The sequence below is a fragment of the Trypanosoma equiperdum genome (genome assembly GCF_001457755.1).
Source record: "Trypanosoma equiperdum strain OVI genome assembly, contig: ctg_1480, whole genome shotgun sequence".
Lineage (NCBI taxonomy): Eukaryota > Euglenozoa > Kinetoplastea > Trypanosomatida > Trypanosomatidae > Trypanosoma > Trypanosoma equiperdum.
The window spans coordinates 127,056-154,803 of record NW_027123483.1 but is presented as its reverse complement, the minus strand read 5'-3'; the positions used below and the strand labels follow the sequence as shown (position 1 = coordinate 154,803).

Below are 27,748 nucleotides of genomic sequence, written 5' to 3'. Positions count from 1 at the left end.
ATAATCACTGATTGGGGTAAGGGATAAATATCATTAACAATATCGGAGTCTCTGGGAAATAACAATACCGCTTTGACATATCCCTTTGCGTTCAGTAAAACCTTCCAGGAACTAATGGACCGTATTCCATATTTGGTTTCATCTGGTGGGATGCAAATTCCTCATATGGGTATTGGCACCTATGAGTTACGTGGTAAGGAGTGCGAAGAGGCAGTTTTATCAGCATTAAAACTTGGGTTCCGTCTAATCGACACAGCTGCTGGATATAGAAACGAGGAATATGTTGGAGCCGCTATTCGAGCAAGTGGCGTGCCCCGCTTTGAGCTTTTCATTGTCGTGAAAATTGCTCCAAAGGTAACAAGAACGGAGGAAGCCGTCGAGACATGCATCCGTGAGAGTGTGCGGAAACTTTGCATTGATTACGCCGATTGTGTATTAATTCACTGGCCCGGTTGCGGTGGGCGCATGCCACATGAAACAGAGGAACACAAAGCCGCACGCCGCCGCTGCTGGAAAGTAATGACAGCCCTTCAGCAGGAAGGGATCGTTCGCCATTTGGGCGTGTCAAATTTTGCTGGAAGACATTTTGCTGCACTTTCTGAAGATGGGTCGGAGGCAACACTGTTTGCGGAAGGGAAAGTCAACAAACCAGTGGTGAATCAGATAGAGTTGCATCCCTTGTGTGTGCAGAAAGATGTCGGTGACTACTGTAAGGAACACGGCATAATACTTCAACAATACTCTCCTTTAGGACAGTGCAACGCCAAACTTATCGAACATCCGGCTCTTTGCTCCGTGGTGAAGGACACATTCTCTGGGTTTTCTGTCCATGATGTACTGTTGTTGTGGGGACTGAGCCAAGGCTTTTGTGTAATCGTCCGAAGCAAATCAAAGAAACATATTGAGCGTAATTGGGAGGTCGCGAAAAGTTTCTTCTCGGAGGGAGCCCTCACTAAGGTGCATTTAGAACGGTTACGGGACTTGAGGGAACTCATGAAAGTTGAGGGAACGGAAGACCACCATTTTTGTTGGCATAGCAACACGATAGATTAAGGGCTGTCGAAGTAAAGGGGCGATATTCCCTCACCTGCAAGTCTTCAACTTCTGAATTATGCTGGATGCACTTCGGAAGGAAAGACCTAGGACCCTTGATAGTTGCTTGTATTCTACCGCTCGTCTAACATTGCGGTGATCGCAAACGTGCTGAGAAATGCGCAAAGGAGGCTAAGAAGGAAAGTGCTTGCCGTGTAGACTTTTTTAGTATCGTCCGTTCGTTGCATTTTAACGTTTTGAAGTGGTATTCATTTTGATGAACTTTCCTGCAGTTTCTTCACATTTGAAGGATGGAAAAAATTTATTCCATGTGGTGAAGAACGTAAGCGCTGTGGGTTCTCTCTGGTGAGGGTTCTTGACTCAAGAAACTATAATACTGCGGAGGTTCTTTCGGTTGAAACCAAGTCTGTAAAGTAATGATGTTCCAGTGGAGCGGTTTGTGATATACACACATATGTATATTTAAGGTAACCATTGGCCGCTGCTTGTACTCCACAGGAGTCGATGACATTGTTATTTCGAATGTCATGTCATCTACGCTATTAGGGCCAAATCAGAGCGTTGTTCAAAGTTCACGTGCGTGTGATACTTCCTCACTGTGTGTCGTGAAGTGCGGTTGCATTCAACATGAGTACAACGTGGGAATTAGGTATAAACTTATTTACCACTTCAATTCACGCGAATCTGTTGTACCCCGAAACACCACTAGCGCCGTGTTTTATGATAATCATGTTTGCATTTGCGTGTGTGTGTGTGTGTACACACATACGTGCGGTTGTTCTGTTATGGACTCGTGATTGTTATTGTTGTGGTTTATTTTTAAGACAGTGTGGATCCTGCGCTGTGGTGCACTCTACTACCATCTTTTATGCAATGTTATCTGTCGCTCCACTACTTTTCATCAAGTGTTATTGGTAGGATTATATCAGCACCTTCTAGTTTAACTCAGAGGTCGATACTTTCTTTTCTCTTTTTTTTTTCAAACAGCGATGTTCCGGCAGCGGCTTCTGTTCTCCGCTGTGAAACCTTCCCGTAACCTCCTCCGGGATTGTGGTCGCGAGAAGCGTCTTATGGAATCTGAAGGTGATTTTGTCGATCGACATCTGGCATCTCTTGTGGCTGAACGAGAAAAGGCTTATGCGGGACTGTTTGGTGGGTCCCTTGCCGCCACGTGCCTTACGTTTGTTTCAATGGGACTGTTTGGTTTGACATTTGGCTATCATGCTGGAAAAGCAGTCATAGACGCCTATGGAAAAACGCGAATATCGGCTTAAAGATGATGGAAAGCAAAGTCGGAATAATTTCTCTCCTCCCTGTGAAAGCTCCGGTTGGGCATACCACTAAAAGAAAATTCATTGTTTTGCGCAGTTATATATACTACAATCCGTCTGTTTTTTTATTTTCTCCCCCCCCCTGTGCAAATGTTGTTTTAACGATTAAAAGTTATCTATTTCGTACTTTCGTTTCGTCACTTCTTGCGTTCCCTCCATATTTTTTCACTTTCGGTATGTCCCACGAGTGCCACTAACGCGAACGTTGAGCAGTTAGGGCGTACGCACGGGCGTAAGATTCGTCAGTCACTTATACATATAGAAGTATTATACTAGAGAGATCACGAGTCCATCTTTGTAATTGCTAATATCTCTTCAGAGGAACAACAATGTTAAGAACGAAAAGCACAACCGCTGCTGGCCGGCAGGATAAGATGTTAAAGCACCAAAGAGCATCGGCGCGTGGGGGCGAGACGGGGTCAGGGACTCGTACCCCTGAAGGTTTATCTCCATCGCGTGAAGTGCTGCGTCGCAGTGAGCCCCTGGCTACGTACAGAAGATATTCCGACAGCATTGGAGAGGATGGGTACAGTGACTCTGGGAAAATATACTGTGAACAATATCAGGCCGCTTGGACGAGAGTAACAACAGGGTGTATGTCGGGTATTGCATTCGTCCTAGTTGTTGCGGTCCTCTATGCCCTATATGTACTCTGCAGTTCTTACATTTACAGTGTTGGCTGTGCTGTGGTCCTTTCTATCGCTCTCCATCCAAATCGTTGTGGTGGAGAAAGTCGTAATTGGAAAGGACGGTATATCGAAAGAATGCGCTCAACGCGCGAGAAATGGACGGGACGTTCGAGAGTTTTTGGTCTACTGGGTTCCCTTCTTTCCTTAACTCACTTTTTTCGGTATGCACTCGGGCGTGGTGTCGCCTTTTCTGGCGTTGACAAGCTACTTGGCAGAGCCGGTAAGAGAGGACGCAAGTTTGTCAAAATATGTGATCCCAGCGCTGGTAGTAACTCGGGGAAGGATTCAAAACTTCAGCAGAAACCAGCCAATGTTTTGCCTGCTGGAGACGCCAATTCTTTGAAGTGGCAGGAAGAAAGCACGCTTTCTTGTATTCTGTTGGTGGTCCTCATCTGCTTTGTCGCCCATTTGATGTTCGGCATACTGTTATTCCTTGGTATACATTCCATACTCATCGCCTTGTTCATCATCACCGTCCCTTTCATGACACCGGATCGCTTCATGTCTGTGATGTGGCGCGTGTGGCTCTTAGCCATCACTGTCTTCTTCTTTGTTGGATTTTCATATAATGTTGCATTGGACGTCATTTCCATCAGCGATGTCGTGAAGCAAACAACATCAGTTGTGGTTGAAGCGGGGGAAAAGTGGACGGGTGGGGTGAAGGAAGGCAATCGTACAAATGTAGCGGCAAGTTTTGCCAACGGAACTGCAGCCTCTTCCTCTTCCTTCGCTGAGTTTGTGAACATGACGCGGTCGAAACTGAACAAAATGTTTTTACAAGAGCTTGCTTACGCAATGAACCACACAAATGCAACGGAACTTGCCTTGACCGTGCAGCACGCAGTTTCTCCCTTGATGTCCTCCCTTTCGTCCGATATTAGCGTTCGTTCACTGCTGAAGAATGGCGGGAATATTCGGGGTAATTTTGCGCAACTCAAGAAGTTGTATGAACAAGTAGTATGGACCGATGTCGCACAAAAACTCATGGAACGGTGGCAAGAACTCTTTGTCTATGCAAATCAACTCTTGATGAAGCTGGGATCTAATGTTTTGAACCTCTTTGACTCTGTGTACGCAGTTATGTTATTGTTTGTCGTCATGCATCATCTATTGCAGTTGGAGCACACCGTGCTGTACTACATACTGGCGAAGTTGCTAAAAGTGCTAGATCCCCAGTGCGGTGAGTATCACGCACGTAAGATTGAGACTGAGATAACGAACTCTTTCCACACTCTATTACAATCATTTTGGCATAAGGCATGTTTTCGATTTTGCATTACTTTTTGCCTTTTTAAATGCTGGTCGTTTCCAACGCCGTTACTGTTTGGTGTGGTTTCTGCCGTTATTGCACTTTTGCCGCTCGCACCTAAGTGGATATCTCCTGTGGCCCTTACATTCATGTACAAACTCTTCTGCGCGGCATATGGTGATGGGTTTGCAGCGGCTCTCGCAGATCCTTGTTTGTGGTGTTGCTTCTTGGCTTTTTGTGCAACGTACATGGATGAGCGGTTGCTTTGTGTGTCGCAAGGGTTTCTCGACGATCGTTCTTCGGTAGCGTCTGCACCAGGGCAGTGGAAGCTGCCAACTGCTGTTATCAGTACCGCACTTGTGTTGGGGTTCTTTCAGTATGGTGTATGTGGTATCTTTCTTGGACCGATGACAGTTGTCTTGGCAAAAGTTTTATACGATAACTGGGATACGGCAATGGAGTAGACAATGTTTCTGCTCATTACGATTGTACACTGTATCTTTAAATTTTAAATATTGAGGACTCAATGTCCTGGTGTTGTGCCCCCCCCCTCCTCCTTGCATGTACCGTACACGTTAGGAATAGGTATAGCAACGGATCGGGAAGCAGGGAAGATAATAAAGAGAAATATGGAACAAAAGTCGGTGGAAGCAGTTGAGATACGGTAAGACGTAGTGGGCACTTCATGGTGTGGAATTGTTTTTCGATAAACTGTAATCTGCCCTTGCTCCTACGTGCTTTATCGTCATCGCTGATCCACAAGGTGACAATATACATGTATGTACACATGTACGGAAAACCACTAAGTAATAAACGAAGCGACCGTCGGTGTCTTGACGACGTATTGCTTGTTACGTTGATTATAGTGATAACCGCACATACTCGTTCATGGAAGCTTTTGCTCTTCTATTCCCCGTGGACCCTTCGTGGTAACTCGTGTTGTGTGTTGCCTCCTGCGGACGGTCTCTGTCCATCCGTTCTCCCCTTTTGATTATGGTTGTTTGATAAAGGTGAGTCTATTCATACTCTTTCTCCTTCATGAGATGCAGCCGTGTCACATTTTGTAGACTTGAAATTCACAGGCAACTTGAGGTTTATCTGCGTCACTATAAGTGCAGCAGCCATTCTTCCGCTGCCATTCCCTCGGCGGTTGCTGCAACGCCTGTGCCATTGGTGCTCGAACCAACCTTTTTAGTGAGCGCCTGCCTCTTAGGAGAGCCTGTCACGTATCGTGGTGAGAGTATTAAACCACGTAACCCGTGCTGCACGCCAATCGGATTTATCGTTGATTTCTTGTGGCGTCGGTGTGGTTTGATTGACTGTATTGCAGTGTGCCCTGAGATGGATGTTTTAGGTATGCCGTCACCACGGCCCCCATTACGTTTAGTACGCGATGCAGCAACTGGGCAGCGCTCAGCGTTATCGTCTGATGTTGCTGTGAGGTTGCCTCTGACACCATTCACTGATAACTGGACGGATGATAGCGGACTTAAGCAAAGGTTGACGCTTAGGGATCCGCGATTGGTTGAGGAACTTCTGCAAAAGCGGCTGATGGGTGTCGACGGTTGCGTGCTTAAATCCCGTTCTCCAAGCTGCGGTGTGGGCGATGCAAGACTTTACAACAATGTGGCGGGAGGAAAGTACGTGAAGACGGATGGTTTTTTCGTGGAGTCGTTCATCCGTTCCTTTCGTTCGGATGGTGAGGCACCTTTACCGGTTGTAACAGAGAAGTCATTGTATTTTGATGATGACAAGGTGCGAACAAGAATGAACGAAGCGAAGAAAAGTTGTAATTGTGGTGTGCTCGCTTTTTTAAATAGTGCGTTGAAGCGTCACGAAGCCCGAAAAGGCAACAGTGCTCTTGTTTCTCACCGGTATCCCTACTGATCACACGAGTCGTTTCGCATTGATTCTAAAGCACTGTGCTCTATGTCATGAAGTGTTCTTATTTGCTGGTGGGGCCACCGGTCTCCTGTTTTCGTAACTTCCGTATGTCTTTTAGCTATTTGCATTTGTGCATGCGTTCTGTTTCCGCTGCCGTGTAGTCTGAATTCCAGTATCCAACTGTAGGTCACTTTTACCTTCTCGCTTTGTTATATATTGTCCCTTTTTACCTCTTTTGGACACTTCTAGGAGTGTTTTCGTTAAGTTCGGATATCGCAAGAGTGGTGCGCTGTATTCATGAATCAGTCTAGTTCATTATGGGGCGAGGAGTTTGAGGTGCTCAAGCAAATGCAGGAGGATCGCATGAACTTCGCCAACAACATGACGTGCCACGAGCGCTGTGTCTCGCAATATTGGTTCAACAACTTCTACGGACCGGAGCACCGTTGCATGAGGAACTGCTTGGAGAAGTTAAATCAGGTGGGCGTTATCACAAATATTGTTTTCACAAAACATGAACAGGGTAAGACAGGAAGCAAAGGAAAGTAGGATGCCGGGCATTTAGTTGGCATAGGCCTTTCCTTGGATATTTTCCTAAAGGCAAAGTGCAGAAGGGGGTCATAGTGTGCCTAAATCGCTTGAGGGGTAAAGGACACCGGCAATTCGGCGGTTGCTTTTGTTACTCGTTGTACCAGTTACATCATCAATTTTCTAATCATTCTGCGAATAGTCAAGGAGAAATACTGCTGTACGTACATTTTTTTAAACTTGTCTTTCACATGTATTAGCACACGCGAATGCAGGTTTAAGTAGGCGATTCACTTTTCGTTGCGCACTTTCCTTCTTTTTGTTAATTTCTATTGAGGTATGTTCTATCGTCAGTATCTTCTGCGTACGCTTGTGTGGTGTTCGCTCCTCTTTCATATCCGTATCGGAAAAAAAAATAAGACAGAGGGAGAACATTATGCCGAAATGCGAAAGGCAGGACTCCTTGATGTCTGGTGGTTAAAAAGAAACTAAAAAACATCACTAAGCATATCTCATCGGTGTTTTCGTTAGTCAATACTTCACAAAAAACTGTGTGTGTGTGTGTGTGTGTGTATTGGGATGTGGGGTAGGGAGGGGGTGATCAAACACAGGAAGAAGAAACAGTAACATAAAACGTAACATTGAGACGGCTGCGAAAATGAAATTTGCTGGCACGTTATTCATTATCATCATAAAACACATTACAGTTGTGTGTGTTGTCCTTCTCTGTCATTCCCAGCGCAGGGAAATAGCAACATATGCATATGTGACTATGAACGTACTAATGAATAACCGCATTTGGCGTTTTCACATGTAGATATATTTGTCTTTTGACTAACAAATAAACTCCAAAACTTTGTGGTTTGTATTTACTTTAGTAAAGGAAGGAAAACTCTTTGAACAGAAAAGATTGTGGAAGATGGTGTTAGCAGAACTCGGACAAAAGATCGGGGCGGCGATCTCCAAAATGTCATCCAAGTCGTTTGTCGGCGAGGATGACGTGAAGGAGTTTTTAAATGAGGTTGCTCGAGCACTTCTTCAAGCCGATGTGAACGTCAAAACGGTGAAGGAGCTCCAGCAAAATGTCCGTGCCGAAGTCGCCATTACGGCAGAAGCAGCGGGGCTAAACAAACGCAAGATGCTTCAGACCGCCGTTTTCAATGGAATCAAAAAAATGCTTGACCCTGGTGTGAAGCCATTTATACCTGCCAAGGGTAAGACAAGCATTGTGATGTTTGTGGGGTTGCAAGGATCCGGGAAAACGACGTCATGCACTAAGTACGCTGCATACTTCCAGCGTAAAGGCCTAAAGACGGGTTTAGTGTGTGCCGACACCTTCAGAGCCGGAGCCTACGACCAATTACGCCAGAATGCAACAAAAGCAAAAGTACGCTTTTATGGTTCGTTGACCGAGGCCGATCCGGTCATCATTGCCAAAGAGGGAGTGTTGGAGCTGAAGAAGGAAAAATATGATCTCATTATCGTCGACACTAGTGGGCGCCACAAGCAGGAATCGGCACTGTTCGAAGAGATGAAGCAGGTGCAGCAGGCAGTGAAACCAAATGATATTGTTTTCGTAATGAGTGCAACAGATGGGCAGGGTATAGAAGAACAAGCGCGACAGTTCAAGGAAAAGGTGCCTATTGGTTCCGTCATCGTTACAAAGCTTGATGGTCAGGCAAAAGGTGGTGGTGCCCTTGCGGCTGTAGCAATGACAAAGAGCCCTATTGTGTTCATTGGAACGGGTGAACACTTCGACGATTTTGAACTGTTTCAACCAGAAAGTTTTGTCAGCCGAATGCTTGGTATGGGCGACATGCGGGCATTGGTAGACAGCATGAAGGACGCAAACATTGACACTGATAGCGAATTGTATAAGCGCTTTCAAGATGGACAATTCACTCTACGGGACATGTACGAACATTTACAAAACGTTCTCAAAATGGGGTCGGTCAGCAAAATTATGGATATGATTCCTGGTATGTCAGGCTTTACTGGGAATGCCGGTGACGCTGGTGACGTGACACTAAAAACGTTTATCCACATGATGGACAGTATGACCGCTGCTGAACTTGACGACTCTCGAGTAAAAAAGACAATGACTCCGACCCGTATTCACCGAATTGCTAGGGGAAGTGGTCATACCATTCTGGAGGTGCACAACCTCATCACTAGCTATACCAAATTCGAGGATGTGGTAAAAAAAATGGGGAAGGTGAACTTTAAGGCCATGACGCAAGATTCCAGTACCGCCTTCTCTGGAAAAATGGGGCAGCAGCAGGTACTGCAGTTAGCAAAGGCGCTTAATCCCACAATGCTACGCCAGATAGGTGGACTTACAGGCCTCCAGGACATAATGAAGCAACTTCAGAGCATAAAGTGAGTAATTTGTTCTTGTTAGTGAAACTTTGTTTGAATCGGCGGAAATAGTCCAAATTATTGCAGATGTGCCAATGAAGGTAAAATGGAGATGTGATAGGGAGATCAAAGGAGAGGGAACAAGTTGTAGTGGCGGGAGGGGGAAGAAATCAGAAATCTGCGATAGGGAAAAGTAACAAATGGGGAAATGTTTGCAACTGTGTGGTTTGCGGTGTGTTTGTATTGTGGCAGACTTGCTCGTGGCGTGAACTTGTTGTCTTTTTTTTTTCCTCCCTGTGAAACGTAAAAATACCACCACATCTGTAGTACTTCTGTTATCTGTTTAGTTGCCATATTTCGTATCACTGTCAGTTGTGCTCTGTACCCCTTATAAAGACTGTCATGACGAATTGAGTGTGTGCAAGTATTCACACTTTCCTCTCGAAGTCGCGTGATGCAAGTGGTATAACGGCACTGGTGTGTGTGCGTACTAGCGCTTAAACATATTTCTTGTTTTCACTCTCCTTCATTAAGTTTCTTCAATTGTTTCTTTTTACTGGCGCTCTGCTTTTCTTGGGGAAACTGCCCGGCAATATCTGCGTCTTCAGTTCCTTCACACGTTGCCTTTCTCTCCCATTATGTCTGTTCTCCTTGGGGAAGCAGCTTACTTCTACACCTTCCTAGTTTCGGAGGATAGAGAAACATAGATAGAAACGACCGCGCGCATATACATAGTGTAGCATATACGACTTTTGTCTGCAAAAAAAAAAACATATATATATATACATACAAACGAGGCTGCACACAAATAACTTTTCAAAAAAAAAAACACACGCAGGTGCATCAGGCGTGTTGTGTAATCGGACATTCGATGATCGAAAATGTTACCGCAGTGTGCTGTGAGCAGACGGTTTCCGCGTCCGACAAAGTAGAGGATATGATTCCTTCCAGTGGTGCTGCAGCAGACACAGACACTTGTAGCGTGTCGAATAGTGCATTGGGTGGCGACAACGAGAACCGAGCTAAGGAAACCGTTCATTTCCCCCGGACACCCGTTCGTGTGGTAACCCCTCTGCAGAGAAGATCCCCACTGGGGCATTTAACTCCACCTGCCACCCCGCTATGTCGTACACCACCTTTAGCAGTCCCCTGCACTCCGGACGGCGAAAGGCTCCCGCCTAATCACAGTAAATCACTATGCCCAAATGACCAAGATGAGCGTTTTCAAACACCCACAGTGAAAACGCCGATGCTCGCGGCAGATCAAGAGAGCCCAGTAAAGCATCGCCATCAGAGGCGCAAGTTCCTCGATAACTATTTCTTCTTGAAAAACCTTAACGCACTACCGCTGACGCCTGAGCGCAAAAAGGAGCGGGACGCCGGGCCTTTTTGCAGACGAGCGCTACAATTTCCCTCCCCCAACACCTCAATGCACTCCGTTGGAATGGATGCCATCTCTTCTCCGCTACCACCACTATCACCGTCGACGCCAGTAACCCGACCCCCTCAACCATCTGCAGAAGGCAGTGATGTAACGGAGGTTCAAACAGCTGGTAGACGGTTTGTACGCTCATTCACCACACAGTCCGCTGAGCAAAGTTACACTAAATCAGGCGATATATTATCCGTGCCTGAGGGGGAACGGTGTGAGAGTGTACAGGCATCTGTGAAAGAGATTTGCCCCGCGGCAGATGCTTCTTCACGTGCAAGCAGTTCGCTGGGTGAACAAAACGACAAGGGGCGTTCGCCGTCGCCCATTGCAGTGGATGAGGAAGGTGAGGTCACTCGCCCGCCGCATGAAGTGGCAAGGACGGTGACACCCTGCCCCCTAAGGTCAAGTGAAGTGGGCGGAAAGGAAGAGGATTTTCCCCATGATGCTCCGATAGATGCACAAGAGCAAGGTGTGCAGCCGTTGGACAATAGCGGCATCGCACCAATTGGCGTAAACGACGTTTCCCTTCATATCACTTCAACGGCTTCGTGCCAATCAGGTGAACAATCGACCCTCTGTGAGGGGCATGATTGCCCGGAGTTGGGGGATTTAAATACAAAATGCGTTACTGTTGGTGCACGTACGTCTTTACGAACGGATGGAAGCAAATCAGGAGGAAGAGTAGAAGAGCTCTCCCTAGATCAAAGGAAATTGTTGACGGAGCAACCCACACGTTCGCGGGGTGGCGCTGTCTTTCCAACAGAAGAATCTTTACGTGGCTTTTCTGATAAACTTTTCGACCAGTACCAAAATAAACTTGCTCATTTGGCCTTTGATGTTCTTTATACACGGATGGTGGCTTCTCCGGTCACTCAAATGTTGGAGAGTCATGGACGGCGACTTATATGCATGCGGCGCGATGCGTGGATCAGGGAGTTGATTGAGTTGGAAAGGCTTCTCCTTCCTTTAGTAAGGGGCCGATCCCGAAGTCGCGGAGGAAATAAAAACTCCGCCAGAAGTAAAAGCAGTAAACGTGCGGAAAGTCCGCGTAGCGACGGGAGCTCAAAACGATCACGCAGTGCTCGCTGCTACATTCTCCCGACCGTACACGATGACAAAGGGTACACACGTGATTATTTGGGTGACGGTCCCAGCTGCAAGGGGTTCAACAAGAATGTCACACAGAGTGTTGTTATTATGGATGCAACACATGTCGTGGAGGAAGAGGAAAAGCCAAAAGCACACACCACAGCACCTGATCCAATCCTGTCATCACACCACAAGGTAGTCAGCAGCGGTGGGTGTTTTCCATTTGTTCACCGACTAAGTTCCCGTGGTGGAAGGCGAAAGGAAAGGCAGTCGCGTGGTGCTACTACAATACCGGCTGAATAGCCTCGCAACACTTCAAACAACCCTATTAAGTTACCTGTTGAGATTGTTCTTGAGAGTGTCACAACTGCTGTAAGGGTCCATTAACACAACGGCTAAATGGTTCGATGATGTGGGTGAAATATCTTTACCAAGACTGCCATGTATTGTCCTTTTAATTCTTAAAACGCAAATCTTTCCCCCTCTTCACTCGGACCCCTCAGGCCCGTGTCAACTGCAAGTGTGGCCTCTTCCCTATATTTTGAACATGCGCCCATTTTTTTCTGCAAAAAAAAAATCCATCTACTTGACCGTGTGCGTTGTGTGGTTGAGCCGGCTTCTGTCAGTAGTGGCTGCTCTGTTGTTTTTTTTCGTCAATTTTTTTGTGGCAATATTTTCTGCTTCCGCCGCCGCTTTGTTTTCATTTGCTTTGGGGATAAACTATGTTATTTTGTTTTTAGTCCTTTCTACCTGCGGTGCTCGTGTGATTGGGGTGGGGGCGGTTGTCGCTGGTGGTGTGAGGCGGAACACGGCTAGAGTTCGCAAGGCGGTAAATGGTTGTAGGTGCCAATGTAAGTACAAGTACATTTTTCTTTACTTTTATGTACTTGTTTGTGACATGTGGCCACGTGCGTGTTGCAATATGTCGAATAGGGAGAACGTAGTTGAGAGGGGGGGAAGGTTCATTCGGCGTGTCTGAGGTGACGTTCCTACGCAAAAAGGGTTCATATCTTTTCAACTAACTAGCAGAGGTGTACAGCAACTTTGTAGTGCTCTGCGGCAAGTTTCTTTCTCCTTCGCTGAACAACTTGTGGTTGCAAATCATAGAGAAATTACATTGAGGAATACACATATATTTATATATAGATATGATTCCGGCTGCTACAGAATTTTGCCATTACAGGAGGTAAGGTGGTATCGTCTGCGTCTCTGTTCTTTTATCGTCTTGTGAGGGTTGTTATTTTGATACTTTTTATTTTCCTTTACTCGAGATACTTGTTGTTTTACTCTTCCTCTCCTCCCGTTTTAGTTGTTTTTCTTTTTCTGTTACTTGTGTGAATGTCGGCCGTTTTGGTGGACGGGGCCCACTGAGTCAAATTGGTTTCTGGCACAACTTCGTCCTGTCAGGTTATAAATAGGCTTGGATGAACCCGTATAGAGAGTAGGAGATGATGGAAGGGAGCTGTTATTAAATATTGAAGGAGGCAAAGAACTAACGCATTAACCTATGAAACATATCATTTATAATGAAGAATGGTCCTCTATCTTTCCTTACACTTACTGTTATGATGTCAATTTTTTGTGTGCCTTTTTTTTTAAAAAAAAGAAAATTTTCTTACTATAAACGGCTGCCACTAGAGTAGCATTCATAAATGAAAGCTACTACGGGATGTCTGCAACTGTTGTTTTATTTTCAACTGTCTTTTTTATCTACCTGTACATTCGTACCTTCACCTCTTTATCCGAAGCGCCCTTGTGTGGTGTAGGGGTAGTTTCACAGATTGATGACCCAAGCTGTAGAAATGGCGCAATGCGATCGCGTCGTTATATTTTTAGACGTCGACGGCGTACTTTTGCCTGTACCACGTTTTACCTTTGGTGGAGGTGATCTCTCTCCTCAATGTGTTGGATACCTGCTGAAGATTGTTGACGCTTGTGGTACGGCAGAGAAAGTCACCATTATTCTTTCGTCCACGTGGCGCAACTTCCCTGCGCAGGTGCAGCGACTGAATAATTTCTTCGCTAAAACAGTAGGTGACGCCGTTCCACCAATTGCTGGTGGAACTCCAAACGGCACACCGAAGGTGACAGTGGTGTCGTATTATGCCGATGACCCAAGCGAACAACGTCTCGTCCGTGATCGTGTTGATGAGATAAAACGGTGGATAAACACGAACATGCGTGAACACCCTGAAGCCGTAGGCGGGCGCTGGTTCGCCATTGATGATATGCAGTTGGATGTGGATGAACGTATGCGAGGTCATTTCCTGAAGACAACAACTGAAATCGGCTTGGTGGAAGATGATATCGAAAGAGCAAGGGAAATTATTGCTGCTTTTCCTCCACCTGAAGAGGCAGCTCGTAATGCAGCAGCGGCCCTCGTTGATCCCGCTCTTAAGGATGAGGAAATCGATATATTAGAAACGCGTTGTCGAAATCTCTCAGAGACCGCGGAACAACTGAAGAACGACTTGGCAGAAGCACACGAAGAGATACGCCGCCTTCAAGGAGAGCGCACTGTGAGGGAGAGGGATATGAAGGAGTTGACAAGACGTTTTGAAGATGTCAGTTATCGCTTAGCCCAGTATGATTTTTCGAAGAAAAACGCTGTGCTTCGCTCAGCAATAGAAGCTCTTGCGTCAAAAACAGGCAAGGAGCGTCGGGAGTTGGAGGACCGCATAAAAACACTGGTGAATCTTCTGCGCCATAAAAAGGAGTTGGAGAAGATGGCGGCAAAAAATAGGAAGAAAGAGGGTCAAGCACAAGTAAAGAATTGATGGGAATCGAGTCACATGTGTTCCCAGTCTGTGTCGTTCTAGCTCACAGGGGTTTGAGGTTGTTAATTGAAAAATATTGTGATGCCATTTATCTGTTGTTCAAAAAAAAATTAATTGACTATTCAAATGGAGTGATGTCGCGAGCTTTTACGCGGTCAAACTAAACATAATATATTGATGCTGTCGGCTTCCAGCTACCGTCCAACTGATTATTCAATTCTTTTCTTTGGTGCGGTAATTACCGATTTTTGGGTCTCCTTTTTTTTTTTAAATTATTCATTCTTGTGGGCGCTCGTTCGTGTTTACTTACCAATTTCAAAAAAAAAAAACGAGGCTCATCCGAATGACGTGAGGTGTGAGTAAGCCAAAAGGGAATGAAGTGGGGGTGACACTGCTTTTGTGCCTTTGTTTTTGGACGGAAAGGAGTTGAGTTGGCTGCATGTTATCGTTCCTTGGCGACGATGTTGCACCCGGGAGAAACGTTTTTTTTGTTTGGCTCTGGCGCTGCACATTTTGTTTCATATTCATCCTGATTCCCCAACCTACTAAATCATATTCGACGAATTAAGCAAGGCATTGTGATGCCACTAGCAATATTCTGGTACTACTCGTTGCCTACTGTTGTGTTAACTGTTCTGTACATGCCATTTGTATTCGGTGTTTACTTCAGGTACATCAACTTTTGTTGCTTGATTTTTATTCCTCATGCACTTTCTTTATTATTTGTCTTTCACACCTTTGATATTTGACGGTTGTATTCACTGCTGGTTGGACTTGTTGGAAGGAGCTCCGATATGCCAGTTTTTCGTAATTCCACTGGTTTTGTCACTCCCTTTCGAATTCCGAGTGCGGTAAGCAGAGAAGACTCATCGTCAACCACAACAACACCTCGCTCTTCTACTGTGTTGCAACGACAAAAGCGGGAGGTGGTGTACCCAGATTCCAGAGGCAGTTCAGGCAATGAAGTAGTTGCAGCGCGTCTAGCTAAACGCGCAAACATTGATTACCATCAACCAATAAAAGAGAACAAAACCTTTCCCAACCATGGAGGGCCCAATACTGAAGTTCACGATGATAACGCCAGTGAGAAGACGACAGAAGAAGGCCCAGTTTCGTCGAAGCCGTCTGTTCCTCCGACAAGTGGTGTGCAACAGCAACAACCACAGGAAACGGCACCTGTTTCTACGGATGCTGCGGGAGCGGATGAAGGAAGTGTTGAGAAAAGTACCGAAATTGTTTCTCTGTATCCGGTAAGTCCCCATGGCTGTCTTTATTTTCAAGTGGAAACAGAGGCGGCCACCCGTCACGACTCAGTCGGTATTATTGTCATCAACACGGAACTTCTGGGTGTCATGATGTACGACTGTGCAGGAAGACAATATGGCAACAGACCAGAACCCGGCTACCCTATATCGGAAGAAGATATGAAGAGCGCTAAAGCCGGTGCCAAACTTAAGGTGGGGCAAAAAAGTGTACTTCTCGTTACTGCGCTATTGGAGGAATCATTCCGAAGCGGTGAGTTCTTCCTTCGGTCTGAGCACCTTTCTCGTAAGAGGGAAGAGGACAAAAAGGCGAAGGAAGAAGCAGCTGCAGCAGCTGCTCCTCGGCGAGTAGTGCCAAAAATGACATTGGGTGAAACTTTACTAGGGAATATGTTTGCCTCACCCATTTTCCGTAAGCGACCGCGTGAGGGTCAAACTGGGTTCGTTGTTCCAATTGCTGGACGTGTGAAACCTGGAACCAGCGGAATTGGTGCTGAGTTGAAGTCTTTGCACGATCCTGACCGAGAAGGAGCAGTGGTACTTTTTCATGCTCACTACAAACGGGACGTTAATGGCCGTCTGCAAGTTTCGGTTGTTGTGGATCCGATTATTGGTGACAAACTTCGACCGCATCAGCGAATCGGGGTGAAGTTTCTTTTCGATTGCATTACGGGTCAGCGGATGCCCGGCTACCACGGTGCCATCTTAGCAGATGAAATGGGTCTTGGAAAAACCATTCAAACAGTTGCTACCGTTTATACTTGTCTCAAACAAGGGAGGTATGGGGTACCCACAGCACGAAAGTGTTTGATCGTTACCCCATCTTCCCTAGTGAAGAATTGGTGCAACGAGTTTGACAAATGGTTGGGTGTGGGGGCTGTTAAATATCTCTCTATATCGGAGTCCACACCAAAAGGCGATCGCATCATTTCTCGCTTCGATGGCGACGGTGATGTTCTCGTCATTTCGTACGATCAGCTACGCAAATACATCAGTCGCATTTCGACGCTGAAGTCGGTTGAGTTAGTTGTCTGCGATGAGGGACACAAACTGAAAAATGCAGAGGTGAAAACAACGAAAGCAGTTGATATGCTCCCTACGCGGAACCGCATCATCCTTAGCGGTACACCCATTCAAAACGACTTATCAGAATTTCATGCCATGGTGGGGTTTGTTAACCCCGGTATCTTAGGCACTCGTGATGTCTTCGGTCGCGTATTTGAGGAACCCGTGACGCTTGGACGGGACCCCGACTGTCCTGAGCATCTCCGGATGTTGGGAGCCGACCGCGCACATTACCTTTCCACTTTAACCCAGCGCTTCATTCTTCGGCGCACGCAATCCATTAATGAGTCGTACCTCCCACCGAAGGTTGATCTTACAGTGTTCGTACGACTGGGTGAAAAGCAGCGCGAGGCGTATGAGAAGATTTCTGCTATCGTGGAGAGCTCGCAGTGTACCCCGCTTGTTCTGATCTCGTCATTGAGGAAACTTTGTAATCACATGGATCTCTTCCACGAGGCGGTGGTTAGCTCCAATGGGGATCAGAAGGGTAAGGGTGGTGGAATTCCCAAATCGGTGCTTCCGAAAGGCTACAAGGTTGGGACTCTTTCCCAAGAGGTGGGCAGCAAGATGCAGTTTGTTTCCCTCATGCTAGACGAGTTATGCAGTAATGGGGATCACGACAAACTAGTGATCGTTTCGAACTTCACTCAAACACTGGACGTCATTGCTGCCATGTGTAAAACCAAAAAGATTAGTTTCTTTCAGCTCGACGGTAGTATGCCCATCAAAAGGCGGCAGGAGGTGGTTGATCGGTTCAATGTCCCCAATTCTCAAGAGATTGTTTTCTTGCTTTCTTCCAAGGCTGGTGGAGTAGGCCTCAATCTTATTGGAGCGAATCGGCTAATTCTATTTGATCCTGACTGGAACCCTGCTAACGATGCACAAGCTATGGGTAGAGTGTGGCGTGATGGACAGAAGAAGCGTGTCTTCATATATCGTCTTTTAAGTACCGGTTCAATTGAGGAGAAGATTTACCAGCGACAGGTCAGTAAGCAAGGCCTCTCTGCAAACGTTGTTGATATGCAAACAGACTCAAAGCAACACTTTACACTGGAAGAACTTCGGTCACTTTTTCGTTTTCGGAGTGACACCGACTCAGAAACACACGATCTTCTGCATTGCACGAGTTGTGAAGCGGTTATGAATTCAGGGGGTGGCAGGGCCTCTGGAAGAGCAAGATTAAAAGAGCAGGAAGCACCAATGAAGTTCCGCCCTGTAACTGTGAAAAAGAGCGGACCCCGTATGGACGAACTAAAAGGGTGGAGGCATTTCTCTCAGTGTGCAACTTTCCCCTTGGACAAAGTTATACGTGCCATAGCCACGGCAGCACCGGGCATCTGCAGTTTCATCTTTGCTGATGAGCGTGACAACACCGCGACGACCGCATCGAAAGGTGGCAAGGGAGGTAAGAGTGGTGGTGCCAAGGTTGAACCCGTGATGAAAGTGGAGCGGGCTTTTGCTGAAGACGAGGAAGCAATTATATGCATGAGCCAAACAGAGGAGATGGTAAGAGAGTCTCAACTTGAGATTGAGATCCATGAGGATGATGATGATGATGATTATCCCTCTGGTGACGATTAGTATCAGTTAGTGAAATATTTGTCGTTAGGTTACTTCTGGGTCAACTCATACGTGCGCCCAGTTGCTCCACTGCTAAGTTTTCACAAGGGGTGCTATTGCGTACGTGCGTCACCGACACACGTGCTCTATATTAGTACGCAGGGTGAAGAAACTGGGGAAATAAAGGCGTTATGCCAATGCGCCCGGGGGAATCATCGTATTGCATTACCTTGTTGTGTTTCATTTGCTTTCTTTTTATCTGCGTCAAATCCCCAAAAGCAAGAGGATGGGGATGCCGCACAAAACTTTATTTGCCAAGTCATAACTTTAGTCTTTCCATAGTTCTCACGCGCACATTCACATTTGTTTGTCCCCTCCTCTCGTTCCAATGCCAGACTTACTGCCTAGGTGCTGTGGGGAGGCAGTACATACGAGGTTCAACTCTTTCTAATTATGTTTCCGCACATCTACTAACCTACCCCTCTCCAAAAGAAGAAAAAAGACTAATACGTCATTTTAGATTTTAATCTTTTGTACCTTGGGCACCAGAGGAACACGGACAGTGTAAAAGAAGGTGAATAATCATTTATATCTATATCACCACGCAAGCGATACGTATTCGTCTGTACACAGATTTAGCTACTGACATGACGCATCAATCAACTGATGTGTCCGGGCCGTGTGGCGCTGCCGTTCTAACAAATCGTTATCTCAACAGAGGAACCGCCTTTACCATTGAAGAGCGCAAACAGTTGCATATTCTCGGGCAGCTTCCTACAGTTGTTGAAACCCTGGAGCAGCAGGTGAAGCGTGCGTACAATCAGATGAAGAGCTGTGGCAAGCCCATCGATCAGTACCAACAGCTTGCTGCACTTCACGCTACAAATACAACCCTTTATTACGCGACCATCTTTGCGCACCTTGAGGAAACACTTCCCATTATTTACACACCTACAGTGGGAGAGGCTTGCCAACGGTACAGCAGCCTTTTGTTTCGTGAGCGCGGGCTGTACTTATGCCGCACGTACAAGGGTATGTTCCGTACCATCATGCGCGATTCAGGGTACGAGAATCCGAAAGTTGTTGTAATAACTGATGGTTCTCGCATCTTGGGTCTTGGTGACCTCGGAGCAAACGGTGTGGGCATCAGCATTGGCAAATGTTCACTATATGTTGCCGGCGCCGGAATCAATCCAAAGAATGTTGTCCCCGTTGTACTTGACGCAGGGACAGATAATGCGGCTATGTTGAGTGACGATAATTATATCGGTGTGCGTGAAAAACGCCCCTCTGACGAGGATTTCTACGCTTTGTTGGATGAGTTCATGGAGGCTGCGAGTGAAGCATGGCCGGAAGCCGTTATACAATTTGAGGACTTCAGCAACAACCATTGTTTTGATATGCTTGAGCGGTACCAAAACAAGTATCGATGCTTCAATGATGATATTCAGGGAACTGGTGCTGTAATTGCTGCAGGCTTCCTAAATGCTGTGAAGCTTTCAAAGGTGGATCCCCTTGACCATCGTATTGTTGTGTTTGGCGCTGGTTCCGCTGCTATTGGTGTGGTGGACAATATTGCGGAGCTCACTGCACAACTGTACAACCTCAAGTCCGATGATGTGAAGAAGACATTTTATCTCGTTGACACAAAGGGTCTCGTTACCACTACGCGTGGCGACAAGTTGGCCTCCCATAAAGTGTCACTGGCTCGTACCGATGTCTCTGCAGAAGATTCAGCGAAATTGAAGACGTTGGAAGACGTTGTAAATTTTGTGAAACCGACAACGCTCCTCGGACTTGGCGGCGTGGGCCCGGTATTCACGGAGAGCATGGTGAAGGGTATTCTAAACAACACGAAACGGCCAATTATATTTCCACTTTCCAACCCCACCAGCAAATCTGAGATCACCGCAGACAACGCCTTCAAGTGGACCGATGGTAAGGCAATTGTTGCCTCAGGAAGTCCCTTCCCGCCCACAACTCTGAACGGCAAGACATACAAGGCATCCCAAGGTAACAATTTGTATGTTTTCCCCGGTATTGGACTTGGTTGTGCCATCGCGAAACCGGCGTATATTCCCAATGATTTACTTATTGCCGCTTCTCGCTGCCTTAACGGCCTTGTTTCAAAGGTGGGGCTTGAAGATGGATCTCTGTACCCTCCTCTGAGTGATATCCACAACATTTCTGCCAACATTGCTACCGATGTCATTATGGAAGCACAGCGCTTGAAGATTGACAACAACTCTTCGTTGCCCCGCACACGAGCGGAGTTGATGGATTATGTGAAGCATGCCATGTGGAAGCCGGAGTATCCAACAGGCATTCTCCCTGACGAGTAATGTAAGGGACGTGAAGGGAGCGATTGACACTCCGTGCTTACACCAATATCGGTGAGCGAAGCATCCCTTTTACGAAGAAATTTCAGGTGAACACCCTTTTATATACTAAAAACGTGTGTCTTGTATATCTTCTACAGACAAAGCATATATATATATTGTCGTTTCATGTTTTGTTTATTCATTTCGTCTTCATTTTACGTTCGCAGCAGCATTTTTTTGTTTATGTTCTCTATTTTTTCTTTTACATTTTATTCGTCGCCTCGTTTCTGAGGTCTTTCGCCACTTTTACCCTTTGTTGGGGGCTGTTTGCAGTATGGTGAAAGTCTTTTACTGCTAGGATAATGAAATTGTGTATCGCATAACTGCGTGTAGAAAACGAACGGAATAAATTGGACATGAGCCAGTTACCGAGGTTTATGAAAGGATTAACCACAGTTGTGGAGTGCCGTATACAAATGATGAAACGTATCGAAACGTGAAGAGAGAAGAAGTAGGCACGAGAGGGGATAAATTTTTTTTTTGTGATATGAAGGAGACGTTCGTAAGTTTTTCTCTTTTTTAGCCTATGAGCGTGTGTGCCGCAGCACAGGCTCTAGAGTTTCGTGAAGTATGAGGGTTCGAATGAGTTCCCGTACTTTTTCATATTTGAGAAACATTTTTTTTTTCATATGTGTCTGGTGGTTCATATTTGTTAGCCACTTTTTCCCCCTTCCTATGTTTATGGTGAACGCGTAAATAACAATTACTGTTGTAATCGCTCATCACACCGTGGCGGGTTGCGGTAGCCAAACTTCTCACGAAGAGGGTGGAGCTGCGGGGAGCGGAGGATTAATTGATAACGTCATGATAGTAAACAGGAGACACTTTTTTCATCAGTGTAAAACTCACGGTTCCGCAACAATACACGCCGAAGAGCCTCTACTTTTTTTACTGCAGTAATTAATTGCTGAGGAAAAGCAAATGCTTTTATATTGCAGGGAAAGGGGGGGGGGATGCAAGGGGGGAAAATATTGATATTGCAATCTTTTTCTTTTTAGGGGGGGGGGAGATGCGGTGTAAGAGCGTAGAGGGACAGAGGTACATCAATGAAACACCAACTTTCAATGCGCTGTGGTTGCTTCTGTTGTGTCGGATTATGTTCGTCTGTTAATTGAGTTGGATGTGGTGCCTGTGTGTGTCGGGTTTTGAATTACAACTTCCAGATGCTCCTGTGCTTCATTGTCGATATATGTTTTCATTTATTTCTATCTTTATTTTTGTTTTGTATGTTTTGCCGTGTGTGCGTTGTGATTCTGTGATGAACTCATAGTTTTTGAAGAGATAGGGTGGGCTCAGTGGGAAAATATTATATTCAAAATAAACTAGGAGGAAGAAATAACTTAAGGAGAAAGCACAATCAACGAGGAGGAAGACGTTCAGAAACGCAAAAGACACACGAGCAGATCCAATATCATCATATCGCTTCTCACTACGAGAATAAACTGTCACTTTTATTTGTTCCCCACTATTAACGTTGAGCGAAAGGAGAAAAGTAAACAAATTGAAAGGGAGTAAGTTGTCATTTGGATGACGAAACTACACTTGTTTTTGGCATCCCTCTTCAAATTTTTTTCCACTTTCGTTTTATGATTTAAAGAATTGTTATAAAAAACAAGATAAGGACGTGTTGACGAGTACAAACAAAAAAGGAGGAAACTAAGGTTACTTAAGCAAGTCATACTCTGCTTTGAAGAAAAATCAGGTAACAGGTGCGATGTTGGGTCGTTCGTTTAAACTTTGTGTTTCCACAAACGCCCGTGGGATCGATTTTCTCCGCAACCGTTTCACCAATAAGTCAACCGCGTTCACACGGAAGGAACGAGAACACCTCGGTGTTGTTGGGCTACTTCCACCCGCGGAGGAGACACTTGACGACCATGTCAAGCGCTGCTGGACACAATTGACCCATTTGGAGTACCCAATCAACAAATACCAACTCTTACAGGGAATTCTCAGCACTAATACTGTTCTTTATTACAAGATTGTGGAAACCTACATGAAGGAAACACTTCCAATTATTTACACACCTACAGTGGGAGAGGCTTGTCAAAAGTACGGAAACATCTTTCAAAGAGACCATGGACTCTACATAAGCATGAAGGAACGTGGGGTGATCCGGCAGACCCTTGAAAACCTTCGGAAACCTGAGGTTGAAGTTATTGTAATAACTGATGGTTCTCGCATCTTGGGTCTTGGTGACCTCGGAGCAAACGGTATGGGCATCAGCATTGGCAAATGTTCACTATACGTTGCCGCCGGTGGAATTAACCCGAGCCGCATCCTACCAGTTATGATGGACGTGGGGACAGATAATGAAGGACTTCGTGCGGATCCTCAATATCTTGGTTTGCGCCAAAAACGCCCCTCTGACGAGGATTTCTACGCTTTGTTGGATGAGTTCATGGAGGCTGCGAGTGAAGCATGGCCGGAAGCCGTTATACAATTTGAGGACTTCAGCAACAACCATTGTTTTGATATGCTTGAGCGGTACCAAAACAAGTATCGATGCTTCAATGATGATATTCAGGGAACTGGTGCTGTAATTGCTGCAGGCTTCCTAAATGCGATCGAGGCAAGCGGCATTCCTGCAGAGGATCATCGAATAGTGTTTTTTGGCGCTGGTTCCGCTGCGACAGGTGTGGCCACCTGCATTGTTGACTTGGTTGCCGCAAAGTACAAAAAGACGTTCGCAGAAGTGCAGAATAACGTATATCTTCTTGATACCAAGGGTGTCATAACAACCACGCGTGGCGACAAGTTGGCACCACACAAGGTCCCGTGGGCCCGCACTGATATTTCAGCCGAGCAGAGCAAGTCGCTTTCCACATTGGTGGATGCTGTGAAGTTTGTAAAACCAACAGCGCTGATCGGCCTTGGAGCCCAAGGTGGTGTTTTCACTGAGGATATTCTAAAGTTTATGCGATCATACTGCGAGAAGCCTGTGATTTTTGCACTTTCCAACCCCTCAAGCAAAGTGGAGGTTACTCCAGACAACGCCTTCAAGTGGACCGATGGTAAGGCAATTGTCGCAACTGGCAGTCCCTTCCCGCCCACAACTCTGAACGGCAAGACATACAAGGCATCCCAAGGTAACAATTTGTATGTTTTCCCCGGTATTGGACTTGGTTGTGCCATCGCGCAGCCGAAAAATATCCCACAGGAGGTACTCCAAACAGCGGCCGTCACCCTCAGTAAGTTAGTGGATCGTAATGTCATGGCTTCTGAGGGAGCACTGTATCCATGTATTGATGAAGTGCGTGAAGTGTCGAAACAGGTGGCAGCTGCTGTGATTGAAAAGTTGCAAGAGATGGGTTTGGCAAAGGAGGGGTTGCCCACAAGCAAAGAGGAACGATTGAAATTGGTGGAGGAACGGATGTGGACACCCAAATATCTTGGACCGGAATATTACCTGTCGAAGAAGCTGGAGTAAAGCCGAGGGCCTCTGTCGTTTAACTCATTGGTGTTGCATATTCTCTTTTATTTTTCTTTCTTATCTTTTTTCTTCGACCTCCGTGCTTTATTATGTTTCCGTTGTTGTGATAGTTTTTTTTGTTATTTATTTGAATGTGAGCCAATGTAAGACACGCGGTGATCTTTCACATGGTGACTGTTTGTTTCTTCTCACTTCATTTTTATCCGACATTTCTTTCGATAATTTGCGTCGATTGATCCGTCTGTTTGCTTCCAAACACAAAACTAATGGTTAGTAACAATAATAGCAATAGTGACAGACACAAAGAGGGGAGGGAGCGTTTTCAAGGGGGGCTGGGGTGAATTGAACAGGTAGGAGGGAGAATGTGGGGAATACGATAGGCGGATATTACATTGATTTGTTCAACCGCCAAGCAATAGATTTACTTTTTATTACTATTATTGTTTTATTACTATACCAATATCTTTTTCCCCCCATATCTACAATACAATTCCTTGGTGGACATCGATTCCCACAATAAAGTATGCACACGCCACCGCATTTTCTTTTGTTTCGCAACGACTGTGTTCACGTGCGAAGTTAGTTCCGCACCCCTTCCTGCACGTACACACTAACACGCACACACACACACACACACACACACACACACACATATCTGCATACATGCAAGGGATCACACTTATAGTTTACCTCGCAACTCGTCTGTTTTTGTCACTTACGTACCAACTGGGAGCAGCGATGAGGAGTGCTTTGCATAGGTGTTTGCGTAGAGAAAAAAAAAACGTATGTGCCTAGGTGTGCACGCTTACGTAAAAAGCAATGTTATACGTAAATGCGGCTGCCGTTTTCTTTACAATTATTTTCCATGTTTTTATCCCGTTGATTGTCACATGCGAATAGCACATTTTTTTTCGTTCGTAGCGGGTGAATACCGCAACGAGTGAGAGGTAGGAGTTGGCACTCGGAATATCGCGTCGCAATGGGGTCAAGTAATGAATTATGAGAGGAAAAGAATTGTACTGCCGTGATTTTAGTTGGATTCAGTTTAGCTATCAAATGTGTCAAATGCTTCGCTGTCTCCACTGCTCCCTTGCATGCACTAAAAAAAATTTTGTGACCTGCTATACAACCACCTGTTTGAGTCTCCGCACAACCACATATCAAGAATTTGTTCTGTTACCTGTCGTAGTTTTTAGGGGTGATTTGTTCCAGGGGAAAGTTAAATGACAAATTCCCCAGATGACGATGTGGACGACAATATGTTCGAGTATGTCTCCTCATCGGCTAAATCACGGACTGGCGACACGCCGACTGACGGTGGCAGGAGGACTAAGAAAACGGTATATGAACTAGAGCGTGAGGCGCGCATTAACACTATTTTGAAGGAGGGAGGTTTAGTTTTACCTCCACCATCGGGTGAAGCAACTGTACCAACGGTGGCGATATCGCAAGGCATCTCGTCTTCAAGTGTTTGCACACCTGTTGCTGCGTCATGCCTTTCTCCTGCATCGCCGCCGAACATCAGTGGTGGTATGGGGCCCGTTTTAGGGATATCTGGAGATAGTGAAGCAACCAGAAAGGCAGCGACGCAACGCAGCTCTGCAGAGGAAGCACAGCGACTAAAGGATCAGCGTTACGCTATTTTTCGTCGAAACAAGGCTTTGAATCAAAATGCTCTTAGAGAAGTGGATCCTGACACGAAACGATATGTTCAAATAGCATACACGCCAGCTGATGGCGGACCCCGACAGTTACGAGGTATGGGAAGAGGAAGCGGTAGAGGTACCGGCCGCGGAAATTATGGTAATACCTCCAATGGGATGTCCCGAGGCGCTCGGCGGCCTATGGGGCGTGGCGGACGGGGGTTTAAGCGAACGCGGGATTGAAGTGGATGATGTGAGTGAAAGGAACCTAAAAGTCTGAGGTTCCCTCTTCTTCTTGTGTGCGACAAACCGTTACGGACGATATACTGAAGAGAGAAATGTGTGTAATATTTGGGATCTTCCAATTTAAGTGAAATAAATGTCCCAGTGAGGACGGAAGTGTGATTCTGTTCAAAAGTTTTCATGATTTTAACGCCCATTTTTCCTTTGACAGGTGACGTTCTCTCGATTCGTAACTCTTTGTATTTTTTTTCTCTGTTGTAATCACTGCTCAGGTACGAAAGGAGGAAAAGAGAAAAAGGAAAGACAGAGTAGCTGAGGGACTGAGAGTAGGAAATAAACCTAATGTCTTTTTTTGAAGATAGCGCAGACGAACCCCCAAGAAAAAGAAGTCATGCTGAGCGGCAGTCATCTGTGCAAGGGCAAAGTAGCGGTCGAAGCTCTCAGAACCGGGTTAGGGGTTGTGAGACGGAGAGCGATGATGAGGATGCGGCACCAGTGTTTTCTCGCGATGCAAGCGGACGTGTTGGTTTGCGATTACTGCAGCAAATGCAAAAGTCTACTCCACAGGTGGGGAGTTCCTCTTCAGTCTCAACTGGTGTATCAAATACTGGAAAATTACTTGTGGTAGAGGATTACGTACCGCTATCTGTTGGTGGTTTCATGGAAACCTCGACCGAGTCTGCAGCGAACAACCTTGACAACATTAAACCAGGCGATATTATGTGTCTGCGGTGCCCTTCTGATTTTCGGGCTGAACCAAATGGTAATGTGAAATGTTCTAAAGTCTCGAGTAGCACATCGTGTGGCACAACGGCGGGTATTAACTTTGTCAAGGAAACAGAACTAACAGCGGAGGAAAGGCAGTATGGGCGCCGCTTGACATGTGAAATGATGAATGAAATGTTTGAAGTAAGCCGCCTTGATCGTGCCACAAACTCTCTGGAAGCCGTTTTCCTTGACGGGACACGAAAGAAACTTAAAACTTATGCAGTTCGTCCTGCGGGTTTTGTTGAATCTGACCTATACAAACGATGGAAGGCTGATGAAAGTTCGCGGCCCGTACGGGTCGTATACGCGGCGCAGAAGCTTCAGGTTACCGAGTCCTCTGGAGCCAATTCTGGAAGCAGCAGGGATGTTGATGGCAAAACCGCCGCAAGTGCGGTGCAATCCGCGGTGTGGTGGGTTGTGCCCCAACTTATCGTGCGTCTTGTGGAAGAGAGTGCCGGAGACCTTTTTGGAAAGAAGTTTGTTGTGAAGTCTATAGCGCGGAAGGATGGAAAGATACGTCTTGAACCGCTCCGTGTTCCGGATGTTACCGTTTACAAAGATACCAGAGACCATGCTTTGCCCAACAGAGGGACGGAACACTCGGCTGTGGATGTCTTCGGTTGTGCAGCACTCGAAACTGTGATACCTCGTTTAGGAGAACAGGGGCTTATTGTTCAGGGCCCTATGCGTGGCGAACTCGTGGTCGTTACATCACGTGTGCGGAGTCCAAATGGGGGTCTTGAGGAAGTTAAGGTGCGCTCAACATTGACGGAGGAGGAATTCTCTGTTGAACCGCATATGTTGTGCATGATGGTTACTCAGCGGTAGTTGTTCATACATCACGAATGAACAGGTGGTAAATTGCCCTGCGTAGCACCTTAATTATTTTTCTGTGCGTTTGGGAAGGTTCGTTATTTTCTGGTGAGTATTCATTGTGAGTTTATTGTACGTTTTTCCCCTTTTATTTGCGTCCGTCGTTTGGTTTCGTTTAGGATACCGATCG

General features: G+C 46.0%; 13 protein-coding genes across 13 annotated transcripts; all 13 read left to right on the top strand.

The window, feature by feature from the left end:
- Positions 1 to 114: 114 nt before the first annotated feature.
- Positions 115 to 1,053, top strand: TEOVI_000489600 (aldo/keto reductase, putative; the record flags this gene model as incomplete). The annotated part of the gene is made up of 1 exon (XM_067221730.1): positions 115 to 1,053. The coding sequence occupies one exon, from the start codon at positions 115 to 117 to the stop codon at positions 1,051 to 1,053; it is 939 nt and encodes a 312-aa protein (XP_067077831.1).
- A 989-nt stretch (positions 1,054 to 2,042) lies between these two features.
- On the top strand, positions 2,043 to 2,327 carry TEOVI_000489500 (uncharacterized protein; the record flags this gene model as incomplete). Its single annotated transcript, XM_067221729.1, has 1 exon — positions 2,043 to 2,327. One exon carries the CDS (start codon positions 2,043 to 2,045, stop codon positions 2,325 to 2,327), a length of 285 nt encoding a protein of 94 aa, XP_067077830.1.
- A 386-nt stretch (positions 2,328 to 2,713) lies between these two features.
- TEOVI_000489400 (uncharacterized protein) lies at positions 2,714 to 4,786 on the top strand (the record flags this gene model as incomplete). Its single annotated transcript, XM_067221728.1, has 1 exon — positions 2,714 to 4,786. One exon carries the CDS (start codon positions 2,714 to 2,716, stop codon positions 4,784 to 4,786), a length of 2,073 nt encoding a protein of 690 aa, XP_067077829.1.
- A 574-nt stretch (positions 4,787 to 5,360) lies between these two features.
- Positions 5,361 to 6,209, top strand: TEOVI_000489300 (Protein of unknown function (DUF523), putative; the record flags this gene model as incomplete). Its single annotated transcript, XM_067221727.1, has 1 exon — positions 5,361 to 6,209. The coding sequence occupies one exon, from the start codon at positions 5,361 to 5,363 to the stop codon at positions 6,207 to 6,209; it is 849 nt and encodes a 282-aa protein (XP_067077828.1).
- A 294-nt stretch (positions 6,210 to 6,503) lies between these two features.
- TEOVI_000489200 (Tim10/DDP family zinc finger containing protein, putative) lies at positions 6,504 to 6,755 on the top strand (the record flags this gene model as incomplete). Its single annotated transcript, XM_067221726.1, has 1 exon — positions 6,504 to 6,755. The coding sequence occupies one exon, from the start codon at positions 6,504 to 6,506 to the stop codon at positions 6,753 to 6,755; it is 252 nt and encodes an 83-aa protein (XP_067077827.1).
- Positions 6,756 to 7,653: 898 nt separating this feature from the next.
- On the top strand, positions 7,654 to 9,117 carry TEOVI_000489100 (signal recognition particle 54 kDa; the record flags this gene model as incomplete). Its single annotated transcript, XM_067221725.1, has 1 exon — positions 7,654 to 9,117. One exon carries the CDS (start codon positions 7,654 to 7,656, stop codon positions 9,115 to 9,117), a length of 1,464 nt encoding a protein of 487 aa, XP_067077826.1.
- Positions 9,118 to 9,963: 846 nt separating this feature from the next.
- Positions 9,964 to 11,916, top strand: TEOVI_000489000 (uncharacterized protein; the record flags this gene model as incomplete). Its single annotated transcript, XM_067221724.1, has 1 exon — positions 9,964 to 11,916. The coding sequence occupies one exon, from the start codon at positions 9,964 to 9,966 to the stop codon at positions 11,914 to 11,916; it is 1,953 nt and encodes a 650-aa protein (XP_067077825.1).
- A 1,481-nt stretch (positions 11,917 to 13,397) lies between these two features.
- Positions 13,398 to 14,390, top strand: TEOVI_000488900 (uncharacterized protein; the record flags this gene model as incomplete). The annotated part of the gene is made up of 1 exon (XM_067221723.1): positions 13,398 to 14,390. The coding sequence occupies one exon, from the start codon at positions 13,398 to 13,400 to the stop codon at positions 14,388 to 14,390; it is 993 nt and encodes a 330-aa protein (XP_067077824.1).
- Positions 14,391 to 15,184: 794 nt separating this feature from the next.
- TEOVI_000488800 (DNA repair and recombination protein RAD54, putative) lies at positions 15,185 to 18,298 on the top strand (the record flags this gene model as incomplete). The annotated part of the gene is made up of 1 exon (XM_067221722.1): positions 15,185 to 18,298. One exon carries the CDS (start codon positions 15,185 to 15,187, stop codon positions 18,296 to 18,298), a length of 3,114 nt encoding a protein of 1,037 aa, XP_067077823.1.
- A 626-nt stretch (positions 18,299 to 18,924) lies between these two features.
- On the top strand, positions 18,925 to 20,619 carry TEOVI_000488700 (malic enzyme; the record flags this gene model as incomplete). The annotated part of the gene is made up of 1 exon (XM_067221721.1): positions 18,925 to 20,619. One exon carries the CDS (start codon positions 18,925 to 18,927, stop codon positions 20,617 to 20,619), a length of 1,695 nt encoding a protein of 564 aa, XP_067077822.1.
- Positions 20,620 to 22,372: 1,753 nt separating this feature from the next.
- On the top strand, positions 22,373 to 24,088 carry TEOVI_000488600 (malic enzyme; the record flags this gene model as incomplete). The annotated part of the gene is made up of 1 exon (XM_067221720.1): positions 22,373 to 24,088. One exon carries the CDS (start codon positions 22,373 to 22,375, stop codon positions 24,086 to 24,088), a length of 1,716 nt encoding a protein of 571 aa, XP_067077821.1.
- A 1,226-nt stretch (positions 24,089 to 25,314) lies between these two features.
- TEOVI_000488500 (uncharacterized protein) lies at positions 25,315 to 25,977 on the top strand (the record flags this gene model as incomplete). The annotated part of the gene is made up of 1 exon (XM_067221719.1): positions 25,315 to 25,977. One exon carries the CDS (start codon positions 25,315 to 25,317, stop codon positions 25,975 to 25,977), a length of 663 nt encoding a protein of 220 aa, XP_067077820.1.
- Positions 25,978 to 26,319: 342 nt separating this feature from the next.
- Positions 26,320 to 27,573, top strand: TEOVI_000488400 (uncharacterized protein; the record flags this gene model as incomplete). The annotated part of the gene is made up of 1 exon (XM_067221718.1): positions 26,320 to 27,573. One exon carries the CDS (start codon positions 26,320 to 26,322, stop codon positions 27,571 to 27,573), a length of 1,254 nt encoding a protein of 417 aa, XP_067077819.1.
- Positions 27,574 to 27,748: the final 175 nt, after the last annotated feature.